Below are 17,687 nucleotides of genomic sequence, written 5' to 3'. Positions count from 1 at the left end.
ACACTCACCAATACTGCTTTCTGGGGGGAAAGTGGGGCCTCTTGGCTGCCTACTCCATATAGGGAAAAGGGGCCTCTTATGCTTTCTCCATGTTGGGTAACTTCTTTTTTACTTTTGGAACCACAAAAAAATTTTGCGGTGCATATCAAAACCAAAGCTCTAAAGATCTAAAACTAACATTTAAACAGTCTGATGATGCAGAATTAAATAATAGACTAGATGTGAACGATTTTCATACTACGGCTCTTTCTCTCATTTTACTTCTAGAAAAGCAGGTATTTATAAATGAATCGCTGCCATCTGTTCAAGCTTGCATTTCTATCTGTCCTAAACTTGCACAAGCCTCAGGTTTAACAGCGTCCTTCAGACATTTCCCTCTCTGTCTAGGGTTAACAGTTAATAAGATCTTGAGTAGCAAGATGCAGAAACAGGGTTCAGTTCAGTCCACATTACATACAAAGTCCAGTTATCAAAACAAAGCAGAAGCCAGGAGAATTCAAAGAGATGAGTTACAACAGCACACCAGGAGTTTATTACTACATCACAATACGTAGTAACATGCTCATGTTAAGTCCTCTGTCTACCTCAACCACTACTGAAACCTCCTTCTCATTTCTCACGTTGGGTTGTTTTGTCTGAGTCAATGAGAACTAACTGCCGGTGAATACTAGTCCAAAACTATGGCAGTCAACTAGTCGGTGACTCACCACTAGGAACATGAAAGGCTGTTGCACAACAACCAGTGCATCATCTCATCTCACAATGGGATTGTGGCTCTCCTTGGAGAAATCAAACAAAAGATTGTGTTACCATGCAGAGGAATATTTTTTATTGGGATAAATGCGGTTTCATTATCACTTTGCCTGTCAAGAACTCCGAAAAAAACGACCCCTCTCTCTCCAAGAATAGATCTACTGGCTGTTTTCCAAATAAGACTCAGGCAATAAATAGCAACACTTGAGTGCAGAACAGGCTCGCCTGAACTGGCAAATGCTGTGTCTGTTTGCTGTGAGAAAATGACTTTAATCACATTAATCTAACAGCCAAATGTTTTAATTCAATGTTGCATACGAAGGAATAAGAACAAATATGCTTTCTGACTGCGCTCAGGGCCGCGAGGCTGGAGTGTCTCATTTGAGGGGCCGATTGGACGGAGGCGACAAGAGGACAATGGGTTAATTTCAGGAGAGAGGAGAGGGTCACTGATCAGACTGGTGGTGTTTAGGAAAAGCCCAGCAGGAAGCCAGCCACGGTCACACAGGACCACCAGCAACATCAACCAATCCCACTAATTAGACACCATCCATAAGGCATGGAGCCCCTCCGACAGCCCCTGTAACCTCTGTTTTGCCAGCAGCATGGAAGCCGCTTCAACAACAGGCTCATTTCTCTAAAGATAATCCTCTCCTCCTCTACTGCTGTAGAAACCTGAAAAGTTTGCTTGTGTTTGTTCATGTTAGGCAAGATGGAGACACGAGTTGCTCAAAGTAAAACAAAGAAAAGAGGCGTGTGTGTTTTTCTTCCTTTCATCTCTTTCATTCCAGGAATATTTACACAGTCCACAAGTAAAAAGCCATAAACAGCAGGGTGTACACACAGACATGGACATCAAATTCATGGCATTTTCACTTACTTACTCATGGTGATATTTAGTGAAATTTAAGTATTCAAAATTGCTTTTGTCATGTCAAGAAACCATAATGAAATTCTCTATTTTTAACACTGTTGTCAACCTAAATGTCCATTATAAGTTTTTCCTAAAATTCTGGGAGTTGTTTTTTTTTTAACAAGATTATAAACATATTATCTGGTATGCATGTTAACTATTAGGCTGCTAGGATGACCTGAATTTTCTTTCTTGCTTAAAATGAGAGATTTTGCACTGAATTTTAAAGCAAAACACAAAAAACTATAGCCTAAAAATCGACATCTTTTTGACAGTGTCAACAACAAATTTCCTTAATAAGCTTCTCAAAGAAAGCATTTGTTGCAGAGCTATTGAATTTGAGCTGCATTATCTCGTACATGTTTCTTTAATTATGTCAATTGTCCACCCCATGTAAATTTGAATAACAAATAAAGCACCATCCATTTAATTTTAAAAAGGATTTGTTGCTTTTTGTCAGTGCAGAAGATTTTCAGGGCCAGTGGGAAACATACAAAAACAGCACGAGCCTTGCCTGTAGGAGTGTATCTATCTTGTCACAGTGTAGTTCATGATGAATGCGTTTTTGGACGCAGCTAATTTGTGAATGAAAGACCAGGAGAGCAGAGACCTATAATCTCATTCACACACTCTTTACCAGACTGCCAAGTCCCAATCAAGCTCCAGACTGTACCAGGAGCAAATCAGTGCAACAACAATCACCAGTCTGCAACCACACACATGCATTCATGCATACACACACACACACACACACACACACACACACACACACACACACACACTTATACTGCAATAGCATGCCTGATTGTTAAAAAAAATCTTTAAGAGTTGCATAAGATCTTTAGTCAAAGTATATTATTTGTGATCTTTATTATTAAAAAGGAATCTGAACCAAACACCTTATTTTTTAGAAATTGAAGAACTAAATTTGGTATGGATCTCAGTAACTGATCCGGGCTAATAATAGGTTACCTGTCATTGAAAAGCAATCAGTCATTGATTACAGGAACTTGAAAGCTCACCTTAGTGAAATACAAATTGGTACAGCAGAAATGCTCAGATAGGCTTACTCACATAAAAGCATAAGTGCCTTCATTATACTGCCCGAGCACAAAAGTACTTAAGCTTTACAATCACATTGATATATGGTTCAGTATGATATGGTTCGGTGATTGCCTTTCAGGCTATTTCAGCGGCCTTATGCAATAGAACTGTATTAGAGGTTATGTGTAAGACGTATGCTGAAAACAACCAATCTAGGACTGCAACAAACCAAGTTCCTACCTCTGGGAAATTATTATGGGAAAAAATGCAACTGTCTTCAAATTGTTTGTTTGGTGCGACCAACAGTCCAAAACCCAAACATATTCAATTAACAATGGCATCATAAAACACAGAGCAGCAAATACTCCCACTTGAGAAAATGGAAACAGGGAAAGTTTGATGTCTTTGCTTGATAAATGACTTCAACAATTATGAAAATTGTAAATTCATTTTCTGTTGATTGACTAATGGATTAAACAACTAATTATTTAAGCACTAATCCAATCCTTTGCTATTTAACAGATGAGTAAATCATTTACTCAAACATTAATGCTCTGATTAATGCTTGAGAAAAAAGGCAACAGGCTGATCACATGCAGTTTTCAGTTGCTTGTCTCCTAAAAAATGCACCTCAAGAATCAGTTTTAGCCAAATGCAAACGTCACTATACTAAAAGTAAGAAAATTAGATTAGTTCCATTATATTTCATATTTTAATGACAGTCAATTAAGGACTTTCTAATCTTAATAGATAGTCCAAGCATTACAGTCAGGTATTTCCTGACACTGACACTGACATGACCCTAGAGCATTTGAAACCTGAACCTCAGGAAACAACATATGGGTGAGTCTTCAAGACAACACACAAAGTGAGAATGTAAATTTAAAATAATAATAATTTAAATGTAATAAAACAGATAGATCACAGATCACTGTAGACCGGAGATGCCCGCGCAGTCTTACACAATTCTGATGACTTGTTCAGTTCAGATATAAACCCTTTCAATGTGACATTTCTCCTCCTCTGCTGAACTGCTCCAATTTCATAACAAAAGGTTCAAAAACATCACTGGATATTTTAGGATCAAACTAAAGATAAAAATCAAGAACATTTCTATAAATAAAACCATTTCCTCTTTCTTGATGTAAACTTACATCAATACTCTGAAACTGCCAGGAAGTGTCATTCTTAAATACTGCATGTTGTTGGTGCTGACTGACTTTAGTCTCTCAAGATAAAAAAATGTAAATTTTTATTTTATGTCTTGACATTAAAATAATCATATGACCACTCTGAATGCACGCTACTGTATCTCTTTGCACAAGTCCATCTTTTTAGATGTCCAACCCTTTTTTTAGTCTCACTCCACCTCTGTCTTTATCTCCGTCTCTCCCTGTGGGGCTTGACCGGTCGACCCCAGTTTGACCCACAGAATTCCATAGATTTCCTGGCGGTTGGGGGGTCTACCCGCCTTCCCATATCCTGCCTGCCTGCTCCCCACTGGAGCGCATGTCTTCTCCTCAGGCAGGAAAGAGCCATGACTGTCTGACCAGATGACCGACTTACATGCTAATGCGCAGATTTATAGCCTGCCTGAACGAGGACGCAGCTTCCAGCTTGTATAGAATTATGCTGCTGAGCAGCCGCTTTGCACCAGCCCCACTTTAGGACCAACAAGGAAAAAGAAATAATTTGATATTTAACATTCACACAATTCTGAAGCATTAACAAACATTTTGGATATTTGATTCTAAAACCAAATAATTTCCTGTTTGCCTTGTTGATCAAAATTATTCAGACATAAATGTATTTATATACTAATTTGTCATACTACACCTAACCAATTTCTCTGTCTCATCAACAAAGCCAGATAGAGAAAATGAAAGTAACAGTTATAAGAAAATTAGTTAGATATATATGGAAAAATGTAAAACAGTTTTTTTATGCAAGCTGAGGGTTAGATGAGGACTGTGTGTTTAGTAAAGCAGTAAGCTGCAGTATGGCGGCAGGAAGGAAATCCTCTGTGCCTGTTCCTGATCTTATCACACAGCCATTTGAATGAGGAGCTCTGCATTCCAACCAGGTGACAAGGACACCAAACTCACGCCCAGACTCGTTCCTGAATCCTTCTTCCTTTCTGTCTATAACCCTCCCCTTCCTTTTGTCTTTTTATAGGCACCTATTAGTCTTCAAACTGTCTGTCTCTTAATGTTGTTGATCACACCTTGATGCACATGCACAGTGCAAATGCACATGCATGCATGGCTTTCAAGCCGGGTCAGGTGGCCAGCGCTGGGGAGCTTGGAAACAGACACCTACAAACACTGGCCCTCAGCTCAGCTAGAGATCTAACAAAATGTGAGGCACACCGAGCGTCTGGCATCACTGCAGTACTTGGTATCGGATTTCTGACAGCTGTGCTTTCTCCAAGGACTCTGTCTCCCCCTCTACCTGTTCACCTTGGCTGGTTCATGTGGTAGGCACTGGAGCTGGGGACCAATCCAAAACATCTGACACATTAAACAAAGAGATAGATAAACATATACCTGGCAGTGGGCCAGAGGGACAAAGGTGACTGTACAGGAGAGTTCAGTGAGGATAGACTCACTGCAGCGGAACAACTGGTTTAATACACAAATGCAAAAGCAGCCCAGTGGACAGCAATTACTTGTGTATGTAATGTATTTCCTGTTGGGGAGTTGTTGCATTCACGAGCATATCTGATACGTGTTCGGTGCCTTCCATACACAGCAATTATCTTTGGCATATAAAAAAACATAACTAAAGAAAGATTATCATGTCGTTATTTTAGCCCGACTGATACTGGATTTTTGAGGCAGATACAGACATCGATATATTTATATACTGGCAGATCTTGATACGGATGCCTTAGATGTTTGTTTTTTTTATCGTGACCAAGATACATACTGAGTGGGACATTTTACAGTGTAAAAATCAACTTGTCTATCGCTAATGTGTTAGCAATCACCTACTTACACATCTAACAGTCACAAAGCAACATTATTATCCCATTGGATGCATGTTTCTGGCTACCTGATGTCCAATAATTAGGGGATGAACTGATCAGATATATTGGATTGGTGCTGGCATCGAGTTTCTTTGTCATTGTAATTATTCAGTGTGTATCAGTTACATTCATTCAGTTGCAACAGGCCACCAACTAAATTTTAAGTGCCACAGCATCCCTGTCTTACTTTACATACAAATGATTCCATTGAGTTCTATGCAGTGAGGTATGCAGATTTTATATTTTAGAAGAGAGACCACTAGTATTGGATCAGTAGTTGATAAATTGGTATCGGCAGAGAAAAAGTTCAATTCTACCAATATTCACTTTAATCACTCTAGTCAGTATCTTTGTATTTAACTGCCCTTTGGTGCTGGGCAGGTTGTATACAGTGGGTTTATCAGAGCTTAAATATTGATTGATGAAGCTTTAAAGATTCAAGGTGAAACTAACTGAGTATCTGTCTTTCTAAACGTAACTTTTCACTTTCAGAGCAGCACTGATCAAAATACTAATAAAAATTAACTGTTTGTGTCGGTTTCTTTGTCCTGTTTGTTGGAGAAGTCATGTCTCCATTGAAATACAATAGAAATATCAATAGAAAGGAACACTCGTTACTTTAATCTTCAGTAAGTGCATGTTTCATGTGGACTCTAAATGAGGTGTAATGAATGAGTGAGGTCAAATTTTAAATGTTTTAAATGGATGTGTATCTTTTTATTTCAGTGTCATGCTTTCTAATTTCTGTTCAAAGGACATTTTTCATGCTTTTGCCCATTTACTACAAACCATGTATGATTCAAAATTGCTGGTGGCAATTTTACAAAGTATAATACATTCTTTTAGCATTTTTTTTAGTTCATGTCAGTATGATTGGAAAATATACTTGCACAGACTTGAATTGTGTTTGACAGACTGTTGGTACAGTAATCAGTCACACTGAACATTTTGTTTGCTCTGCTTTTTTTGGTCAAAGTTGCACTATTGTTGCAGGGTAAAATAGGTACAACCAGGAACTTTTTGGAAAAATCCCCTGGTTGGTGCAATTCAAGAAAACTTGACATTTGACATGAGATTAGACCGTGGCTGACTAAAATTCTGACATAAGCACTATCCTGTAAGAAAACAACTATAAGCATGTAGGGTCATCACATCTCCCTGTCCTTTGCACACTTTCCACTCTTAAACTTGATCTCAAAATTCTTTGTAGTAATATAAAACTGTCATTGCATTATCTATCAATCCTGACTTTTCTACACGTTCACATCCAGGTCAACACATTATTCATCATGATAACCAGTGATCCATCTTCAGGAGCAAGACAGTGTTAATAAATAACCATTTAAATGTTGTAAGAAATATGCTTCAAATGTCAAACTCAACTAAATGAAAAGGGATTAATTAATAAATGCTGCGTGTTGCTCTTACCTCCAGTGTTGAGAGCAGAGTGATTAATCACCGCCTGCTCAAAATAAACCCTTGTGATTGGGCAGCTTAGCTGTGACTTATTAAGCACATGATTTGATTCACCAAAGCAGGCAAGCTAAACACAAACTGTCAATGTTGTACCCGATCAAGTTTTACTAACTGTGGCAGTCAAACAGTAACTGTTACAATTTTGTTTTGAAGCCATTATTATATGCAGCCATGATCTGGGCTGATCACTGGCCCTTTTTTCTCCTGAAATTACTGGGTTTTATTCAATTTCAAGGGACTTTTCCCAGTGCCCGTTTATTCTAATCAAGGTGCTTATGTGAGGCATTTTTTTTCTATTAATCATAGGATTCTAAGTTACAAGGTAAAAATCGATCTTTCCTAAATGTTTTATTTGCCTGTATGTCAGTGTGTGAGCTTTTTAACAAACTTCTTTCGCTTGGAAGCATTCCACTGCTGCCACATACAGCAGTCAGGGTCTGAGTGTGGTCACAGAGTAATGTCACAATAGTGAAATAATACTCTTTTAAAAAAGCATTGGTTCACATGAGGCAAAAGTTAGGAAACACTGGTGTTGTATGAAAGCTTGTGAAGCTGAAAGTGAAAGGGTGAAATCGATGATTTAAAAAAGCATGGGAGACTTCACTTGTGCTGTTCTGCCATGTCTGAAAGGCCTTGTTAGTGAAACCCTTTACATCCGTGTGACCATTTAATGCTCCAGTTAATGTGTTTCTTTCATTTTTTTCATATCTAGCTGTGTTTTGAGCCAATAGAGTATGTGTTGAGGCATCCAGATCTTTAAATCACAGCAGTAAGTTGACATTTGTTGAAAAGGACTCCTGCCAACATGAGAACAAAAATCAGATTGACAAGTACAAAAACAAGCCATTCGACGAGGCCCTGAGCGAGACGCATGATACCTTGAGAAGCGACAAGCCGCCTCCTGTTATTTTTCCATCCAGGAAGCTTTAAACGGAAACCCAGCAAATTTGATTTGAGAACATTAATTCTATTTATTTGAGGGAGGAAATGAGGTGCTGAGTCAGGGGAGGAGCAGCTGGCTTTAAGCACAACAGAAACCAAACACCTTTTAGTCGTCAGGCTCGGTAATCACCTCGCACACACACAAAGAGCGCTTTTCTCACCCCTCGGCGTGTTTATTTTGCGATTCAGACTTTTATGTTGTGTACTCGTTTAGCCCAGGTATGGCAGAATGTGAGCAAGAGATAAAAAGAGTGAGAAGGAGGAAGAGGTGGGAGGAGGAAATGCTAGGAATCACAACACAGGAACTTGACCCCTCTATGAACTTTAGCTCCACAGGATAGAGAAGCTTGGGACCACTAAAACAACTAGAGAAGAAAACTTTACTTACTTTTACATTTGTTATTTAATATCTTTTTTTAATGCTTCATTTGTATGTAGTAGATGTTCATTATAGTCAAGTTAAAGGGCTTTACAATGTTTACAGGATACATATACGACACCTTCTATCTTTATATCCTCTGCATATTTATCATTAGTTTTTTCCCCAGTTTTTTTAAAGTTGAAGTTCTGCTGCTGGGACACTTTCACAGCGTAGGATCATTGAAGTTTATCTTATTTTATTATATATTTCAGTTTATCATTTATATTTTTTTATATATTCAGTCTGTTCAGATGGCATGTTATCACGGCTTCCTGGAAACTCACCTTTGTTGGTATTTTTGTCAATGTGATCTTAGAACAGATTGAACTTATTCCGAATGGACTGCATAATAACCCTATTACAATCAGCACCAAAAAGCATAAAGGTGAGGGTCACGCTGTCCTTACAATGTTCCTACAATGACAGACTGATCCTTACATTACAAATAACTGCCCAGGTGCTGCGTTCATTTCTGCTTGAAGGAAAAGTTTAACATTTTGGGAAAAATGCTTAGGTGGATTTTATTACCTTTGGACAGAGCCAGGCTAACTTTACCCCTGTTTCCAGTCTTTGTGCTAAGCTAAGTTAGCCAGCTGCTGGTTGCAACTTCATATTTAGCCTACAGGCGCGAGAGTGATAACAATCTTCTCATCTAACTTTCGGCAAGAAAGCGAATAAGCGCATTTCCCAAAATGTCGAACTTTTCATTAACTCACCCAACTTTGGAAATATCAAACAACAATGAGTGACCTTAGGCTTATTAGGGCCACAACTAACAATTATTTTCATTATTAATTAATCTGGTCAATTATTTTCTTGATCATTCAATTTATCCTTTAGTTATGAAATATTAAAAAGCGACTCAGAAATTGATCGTCTGACCATCAGTCCAAAACACAAAGATTTACTATCATATATATGGCAAAGAAAAGCAACACATCCTCACTGGAAGCAGAAAGTGTTTGGCAGTTTTATTTTTTCAATCGACTAATCCATTAATCAACAAATCTTTCCAGCTCTAATTCTTGTAGAACTTAGTTGATATTGGGCAAGATGCTGTTCAGCTCATTTAATACGTAACACTTAAAAAGTGGAATCTCATTAGAACATATAGAATCATTCCTAAACATGGATTTGGCCTTGGGAGAAAAACACTGTGTATACATTAAATTGTTACCAAGGAAATGGACACTTTATCCATATTATACCTATGACATATTTATTATAGATCTGGCCAGAAATGAAAGGAACCAAATTAAAACAATGAAACTGCAAGTGCTGACACTCACAAGATTATTCTCCTGATTGCTCATACAGTGTACTTCCTTTTAAAGAGTGACAATCAACATTTTTTACTGGTCCCTGGTGAGCTAAAAATGGTTTGATTTGATAGTTTAGGGAAGTAATTGTTTGTCAAAATACTCTCCTCAAAGCAATGAAATAAGGCAACCAAGTAATAGCTCAAGTAAAGAACTGCATATAAATGTTCAGTAAAAATGCATTGTGAGTTCATTAAAATATATTGCAAATTGTGTGTGTGTGAGTGAGAGAGAGAGAGAGAGAGAGAGAGAGAGAGAGAGAGAGAGAGAGAGAGTGTGTGTGTGTGTGTGTGTGTGTGTGTGTGTGTGTGTGTGTGTGTGTGTGTGTGTGTGAGTAGAACAAACAATTCAAACACAATGCTGTTTTCCTCAGACAGGCACTAGAGTTGACATCAGATCTGGAAGGATGAGCAGCCAGGCGGTGCCCGAGATCACAGGAATACAATATGTCAATATACATTTTCAAAATGCAATGCTGTGAGTTCAGGAGCACACAGACTGACAGAAGGACAGGAGGAGCCACTGTGAACCCAGTGGATGTGAAATCAAATCACAGCATGATATTGCCATGTAATGAAAGAGCTTTTCCCATCACTTAGAAGCCATTATGGTCCATGGAGAGAAGACATATGATACATGCAACCTCTGCGTGACCAAATGTTAATACACTACTCGGGAAAAGGGATTTTAGGAAGCAAAAAAGGTTGTTGTTTTTTTTAAATACTGCAAATTCAGGTGTGCCAATAATTTAGCATTTTTAAGCAATGTTGTAATTTAGGTTTAACGTGTTCTCCTAATGTCGCGCTGCTGCACGAGAGTATCCTTCCCTCACATACTGGTTACAAAGGTGACAATGTCAACATTGAATGTAACCTTTCCAGCGCGACTCATAATTCTGGGAATGTAGTCATCATGGTCTGGTGGGATTTTTCAAGGGGTGGGGCATATTCCGCTTTCAGATGGGAAACGAGGGAGAGAGAAAAAAAACTTTGCAAACTTACGCGGCAGCGGAGACAATGAAAGAGCTGATTTAACACTAGATATGAGTGTCCGGAGCTTTCGGAGGAAGAGGCAGAATTCGTTTTGTAACATGTTCCCTCAGCCTGCCTTTCACCCTACCCCCACTTCCACAAACACATCCAGGCACAGACGCGCTATCCCGACACGGCACAGTTACCCATAAAGTTGCTCTCCACCATTGACTTTTTTCAAATGAGTGAGCACAACCATATCGACATCCTTACTGTAGTACACAGGCACACATACTACTAAATAAAACAGCAGCCGTCCAACATGACAGGACCGAGCGGAGGCAAATTTCCACCTACACGTAGGAGCACGGCTGCTCTATAAACTGTATTTTTACTCCGCGAAGTCTTAAGTTAAATTCACTACGTTTCGCTTTTCAAGGACACTGCAGCTCACTGTCACAAGCCCCTTTTTGTCGCGACAGACACGGGCGTGTTGCCCTGCAGGGCGAACAAGCCGAAAATAAGGGAAAATCCCGAAAGCGCTTACCTTTTTGCTGTTTCTGCTGTTATAGCCGTTGTATGGGTTGATTCCTGCCCTTGGCGGTACGGAGAGCAGCATTTTTGTCGGCGCTATGTCCGGAGCGGCGAGCACAGCCCAGGCTGCCAGCTGACGTCAGCAGCTGGGGAAGTGAGTGCCTGGAGTCCCGCTGCTTGACTGCGAGAGGTGCTGCTGCTGCGGCAGGACAGGGGCCCCCGCTGCTGGCCCCTGGGCTACTTTAGGGTTCATTCACGCGGCTCCAGGGGGTCCACAGAGAAGAGGGGATTTGTTTAACTTCACCCACCGCCCACTGTTATTTCTCTCACCGGGGATGAATGTGGAAGAATACACTAGAAAAGAAGCATCTCAAAATTGTGGCTCTTAGGACAAACGCTTGTATAATCAGATTATGGGCTACTGTGTTTTTGTCTGAGGGACCTTAATTCACTCCTTGGCCTCATTAGAGATATTCATTTATTCTTGACGTTGTCTTCTTTAACAACAATCTTAAGAAATCCTAATTACTTTTATTTGCAAATGTCACAACAAAAACCATACACTACATCCAATATCCTATATGATATAATATAATATTGGGCTGTATATTTACAGTATCCTATAAACATACTGTTGACTGTCCCTAACATATTGTAACCCCTTACAGGAATAGCCTATCCAGAAATGAATATTTTTGTGCTTTTTTTGTCTCTGTGTAAGACCAACTTTACATACACATGGGAATTCGTGGACATGATTTTTATATATTAAAAACAGCTGAGCTTGAGGAGGATCTTGTAAAAAATTTCACAGCCAAAACAAAATCAAATGGTAAAAACTCTGCTAATTCCTAAAGGTTTACACCAACATATAAAACTACAAACTTTCAAGGGCATTAATGAAGGATCATGCCAGAGAGTTTCAGCTTGAAGTGTTTTTTCTAGACATATTTTGTGCCTCCTCTTCAACACTATTGAATCAGTGCAGGTCTATAGCGCTAACAATGCTGATGGCAGCATTTAGACTCGTTATCAGTGATAAGGGCATAGTATAAGTGTATAACAACTCCACCACCTTTTAACCCAACCAGAGCTTGTGTACCCTCTTTGGTTTTGCCACTGTCCTCTTCTTTGCTTGTGTAACCTTCTCTCTGTGTTAGTTTGTAACGATTGCTCAGCACTCTTTAGACTTTGTTGTAGAAATTTACCATACAAACAATATCATCCATGTAAAGTTATAACAAGTCCTGGTTAGGAATTCTGTATGATTAGAATTCCCCTGATAAACCTATTTGAATGTAAAGTTCAGACAGTTCATATAAGCAAAGCCAATCTTTATTGCACATAAATACATATACATATTACAGTTATGTTACAGTTCTCTTCTTTCTACTTTGACATGTTCATGTCATACTGATCTGTTTTATCTGTGCCATAAAAAAGTTTTATGAATATTCTCCCACTTAATGCCTGAAATTCCCCTTTAATTGAATCTACTTTTGCCACTGAGCTATGTCTGATAACTCTACACTGCCGATGTTTGTATCACAAAAACAGTGTAAATGTATGGAATGTGCTTGTCAGTCTACTGCAGTTATTAAACACTTCATTGCTGCAAAAAAGATAGCACACATACCCAGTGTTTCTATAATGAATGTCAATGAGAAAGCACCTCTATAATAGAAAAGAAGAGATTAGTGTCCCAGACCTCAACGCAGTGTTTAAAATGTGTTCACATTGGCACAGAGGGGGAAAAAAAACTTAATAATCCTTCACCATGACCACTTCTGTTCCAGTCATTGCCTCAAAATATAGCAAGCAGCAAAAAACACGTCAAGCACAGTATCTTGTATACAGATCAAGGTCTAAACATATTGAGCAATTTTGGTCATGTGTGGAAAAAGCATTGTGGGGATATGGTCCACTTCTTATTTGTGTATGGTGACACCCCGCAATGGATGACACAGTTATGGTTTACATCTGTGATGTCTGTTATAACAGCCTATATTTTCACTTTTGATCTGCTGAAAATGTTTTATATAAAACTCTTGTTACATATAGTATTTGCAGGTATTTATGTAAATACACTTGTAAAAATACTGCTTTAAGCAGAATAATACTGTAGCTTGGATTTGGTGTCCAAGCTTGTAATTTTCACTTGGATTTTGCTTCGTCTTATGTAATGCACAGGAGCAGCCGATGATCAAAAGTCCATCATATGGTTTGGTTGGTGCAGCCCTAGATCAAACTTAAACTGCTGTTGATCCTGCTGCTTTCCTCCCATGCAAGACATCATTTCTCCCATTAACATGATGTGATTAATTTATTAATTATGCTGCACAACACTGATGCAAAGCAGTCTCACACAAGACACACAGTGAAAAGTGAAAACTATTCAGGGTGTAGTCAGCAGGCACCATCATCTAAGCACAGCCAATTCCAAAGATAATGTTATGTAAATGGTCTGAAATAAACATCTGCATGATCCGGTGATATGGTCTGGTCATGGTGTAATGCATCAGGTCCAGTGCATCTGGTGCCCACACTGATGCTGTCCTGCAGTGTCCTCTGAAGGTCACAGATGAAGGCTGTTAAACAGCAGACACACACACACACAGGGTACTAAACCTGAACATTTGCCATCGGAGTGTGAATGAGCAGTGTCCTGAAGTCACCTTTTACATCTTATCCATGGCCGCCTTGTCAGTGACTCTGGCTTCTTATCTACTTCTGCTATATTTAAATCCCTTTTCACTTTCTCCAGTTGCCAGTGATTGCCTGGGAGATGGATCCCAACACAGATGGCAGCAGAAACCTGATGCCTAAAATGCAGAGGCATTCAAAATAATCAGTAGTGGTTGCACTACAAGGCAATGGGTATTAATTGAAGCACTTTTGCTAAACTTGATATCTATGCAGCACCAATAAGCCTTAAGGTGCAGCAAAAACACCTGCAAGAATAAACATGAGGTGACACCAAAAACGACTTTTGTAAGAGCAAGGAGACTGTTGGATGCATAACCATAGTCTCATGCTGCACTTTGAGTTTTCAACAACTGGTGGGCAGAACTGACTTCCCCTCAGAATGTATGTGCCTGTTATTCAAATGAGGGAGCTGAGCTGGACGGCCTTGCAGAGCCTCAAAACTAAAGTTTGCCAGTGCAGTTTGCCTGTTGCTAAAAACAGATGCAAACAAGCAGTTTACAATGTAGAAGATGAATTAATCCTGTAAAAAGTTAAGGTAAAGTGATTCTGATAATTGTTTGTCCATGCTTTTTCAAATCAATCATTTCAGTTAAAGGTGCTATTGATAACATTGATAACATCCAGCCACTAGATGACGCACTAGCTACAGGAAGAAAGGATGACTCTATTATCATGTCAGTATTTTCTGATCCTTATATTAACGTGAGAACCGTAGCTGTTGAGCTCAACGCAGCTGGCTACATGGCTAGTACCTCAGCGAAGTGTCGCATAATAGGGCTAGCAGCTACATGAGATGACACCCTCAATAACAGTCACGTTTTGGGTCTTAACTGCATAATGAGCAGATTTACAGTAGTTCTGAACTTTAATTTACCTTTGACATGCCACATTGGTAATATATTGGGATCCTACATCCACTCCGTTCCTAAAGAAGAGCGACTGTCTTTTCATAAGCGGACCAGTCCGCCACAATCATGTTGCCCTGCTAAACGTGTACTGGCCCCGGGCCATCAGTTATGTCAGACCCTGGTCCGTGTCTAACTCCCCTCTGATATGCATCTTTTTTATAATGTTACATTGTTTGAGGGAACTATAACGTTAGGTAACTGGACGCAACCGTCACTAATGCTAATGTAGCTCCTCAGGGATTGAAGCTGTTATTTTTCTAATTTTGACAATCTAACTGGTGACAACACATTAGTTACGGATGTAAGGATGATGGCTGTTTGTAGTTGTTGTTTATTTTGCTTAATTATGCAGAACTGTAATTTTATGGGTTATTGTTGTTCGGACTATTAAGCTAAGATAGCTAATATGTGCTAACGTCAGTGTCTGTCCACACTAACTGCCAACTATACCACGTGATACCAACGTCGTTATACTATTGGCTCACAAGCCTTGTTAGAACCAGGAACCAAAGTTCAGACATCTCACACAGAGATAAACAAAACATTAATTTTGGACCCGTCAAAATCTTTTAAATGATTCATTCACAATCATATTTATTTTTAGGAAATTCTAGGATAGGATACTAGGATAGGATACTTCTATTCCGCACCTTTCTAAAAGCTCTGTGTATGTATTATTATTTTTTAAATATTCGTCTACATGTTATCAATATAACCTTTTAAAAGTTCACGTAAGTATCATCTTGCACATTGTTTATTTATTTGCTTTCATACAAGACCTAAACCAATTAGAATTAGCCGAATTTGCCCAGTCTCCTGGTGAGCAGATCTTTCTTCTTTCTTCACAGACTGCCCACTTTCTAACTGTGAGCACTGCACGCCCTCTATATGGACTGTAAAGTGACAAATACAGCAGGGTGAACACTATTTCTATGAATTAGCGCTGTAAGCACTTTGTGTTGGTCTCTGTTTCCTTCAGTCATGCAGCCTGTCTCTGGGCTGTTCCTCTGTCTGCATTTAGGAACACACCAGTGACATTGTTGCACTCAGCAGAACCTTAGTCTGGCACAACCAGCCACTTTGACGACATGAACATTGTTTGGACGTCAACAGGCTCGTTGCTAAGTAACCCAGCCCCCTCCATCCCAAGTGTTCTGGCCTTATTACTCTAGGGTAGCTAAGCAGTGTGTTTGTGCACCCATGTATATGCATATATGTGCTTGTAAGTGTGTGTGTGTGTGTGGCAGTGCATGTGTAAGTCGCTGAATTGCGTAATGGTGTGTATTGGGGATAGAAGAGATGGTGCATGATGTGCATTGCCTATTTTTTCAGTTTAATTTATTACAACCTCGATGTGGGAGTGAACCCTAACATTCAAAGGTCGTTCCATAAAACTGAGGCTTCATCTGGTCCAGTTTTGTGTTGAAACATGCTTCCTCTTTTTTTTGTTATCTAAAATAATATACAAATTAATTTGCAACTTCAGCATAAAACACAACAAAACAGCTACAAAACCCACCCATATACAACCTATTTAAGGACAATAGCACATGTTGAGGAAATACCACCCTTCCACCCATTGCCTGCATTCACAACCAACACACACACACACACACACAAAGCATCAATGCTGAGGGTGAACCTCTGTCATCAAAGTGGACTGTTGTTTGGGAGGAAGGGGAGTCTGTGTGTGTGTGGAGGAAAGTGGATATGAATGGGGTGGATGGGTTCAGGGAGTTGATGTGTGAGTGAGGCGCTCGGCCATTGAGACTGTCAGTGTAGGGTTCAAGGTCAGAATGGCTAACAGAGGGGGAAAGACAGCAAATGGTGGTTGAACATATACAAGTGGGCAAAAGGAGGAAAAAGGGAAAGGTTCAGTTTTAAGAGTTAACAGTTGAAAGTTGTGTTGGAAGGGAAACACACACTAGTTAAGGATGAAAGTTTAAAAAAAAGGACTTTATTTATATTTATACCTGCTTTACATCAGAAACTGGTCAATTGCAAACTGTTTCTAGATGGAATCTCTGCAAACGTGTGTACAACAAGTTAAACAAACTGTAACATTTTTATCTATGTTTATCCATGATAGTTATCAATTAGACATAAATCATTCATCCAGTTGTTTTCATTGGCCCAACTGGTCAGGAATAATGACAGAAATTTCAAAAGAAATTATTTTTCAGGACAATGAACATACAGTACACAGTAAAATGTATTACAGCGTATTATTAAAACGTACCACATATTGAACTCATAAAAAGCAGCTGAAGATTTACTGAACTAATATGTACACTTGTAATTATGCTTATGCTCGACAGGGAAATCGGCAAATGGCAGGATATTTTACATTTACATCCCTGTTGTAGTAAATAAGAAACAGTAAAATGATGTGTGTTCGACAGCACAGACAAATAGATGGATGTATGCGCTTGCTTCACGTGAGAGAAGCTACTTTACTTGTCCGCTGAATAGACCACACACACACTCAGACAATCAGTCAAGCATTCCCTGTGGTTGGAATGTGTTTTTGAGGGAGAGTGTGAATAAGGAAGTTTTGGCCAGGAAGGCTTGAGGGGAATGGTTAACAAAAAACAAATAAATGTCACTTGCCTTTGTGCATATAGATCTCTTGTATTTTCATGAGTGCGAATATATGTGTATGTGTATAGGGA

The 17,687-nt window shown here is 39.1% G+C and overlaps 1 protein-coding gene across 2 annotated transcripts in view; it reads right to left on the bottom strand.

Annotated features, from left to right (window-relative positions):
- LOC122888211 (RNA-binding motif, single-stranded-interacting protein 2-like) overlaps positions 1-11,604 on the bottom strand; it is a 30,025-nt gene extending 18,421 nt beyond the window's left edge. The window contains exon 1 of one of the 2 annotated variants that reach the window (XM_044222323.1): positions 11,415-11,604. In XM_044222323.1, the coding sequence (XP_044078258.1) occupies positions 11,415-11,486 (72 nt within the window). In that variant the 5' untranslated portion in view covers positions 11,487-11,604. The remainder of the gene's footprint in view (positions 1-11,414) is intronic. The other variant, XM_044222314.1, reaches the window with a different exon arrangement.
- Between the last annotated feature and the right edge of the window lie 6,083 nt (positions 11,605-17,687).

The sequence above is a fragment of the Siniperca chuatsi genome, linkage group LG2 (assembly GCF_020085105.1).
Source record: "Siniperca chuatsi isolate FFG_IHB_CAS linkage group LG2, ASM2008510v1, whole genome shotgun sequence".
NCBI lineage: Eukaryota > Metazoa > Chordata > Actinopteri > Centrarchiformes > Sinipercidae > Siniperca > Siniperca chuatsi.
The sequence above is the reverse complement of the archived record's forward strand: the minus strand, read 5'-3'. Positions and strand labels throughout refer to the sequence as shown.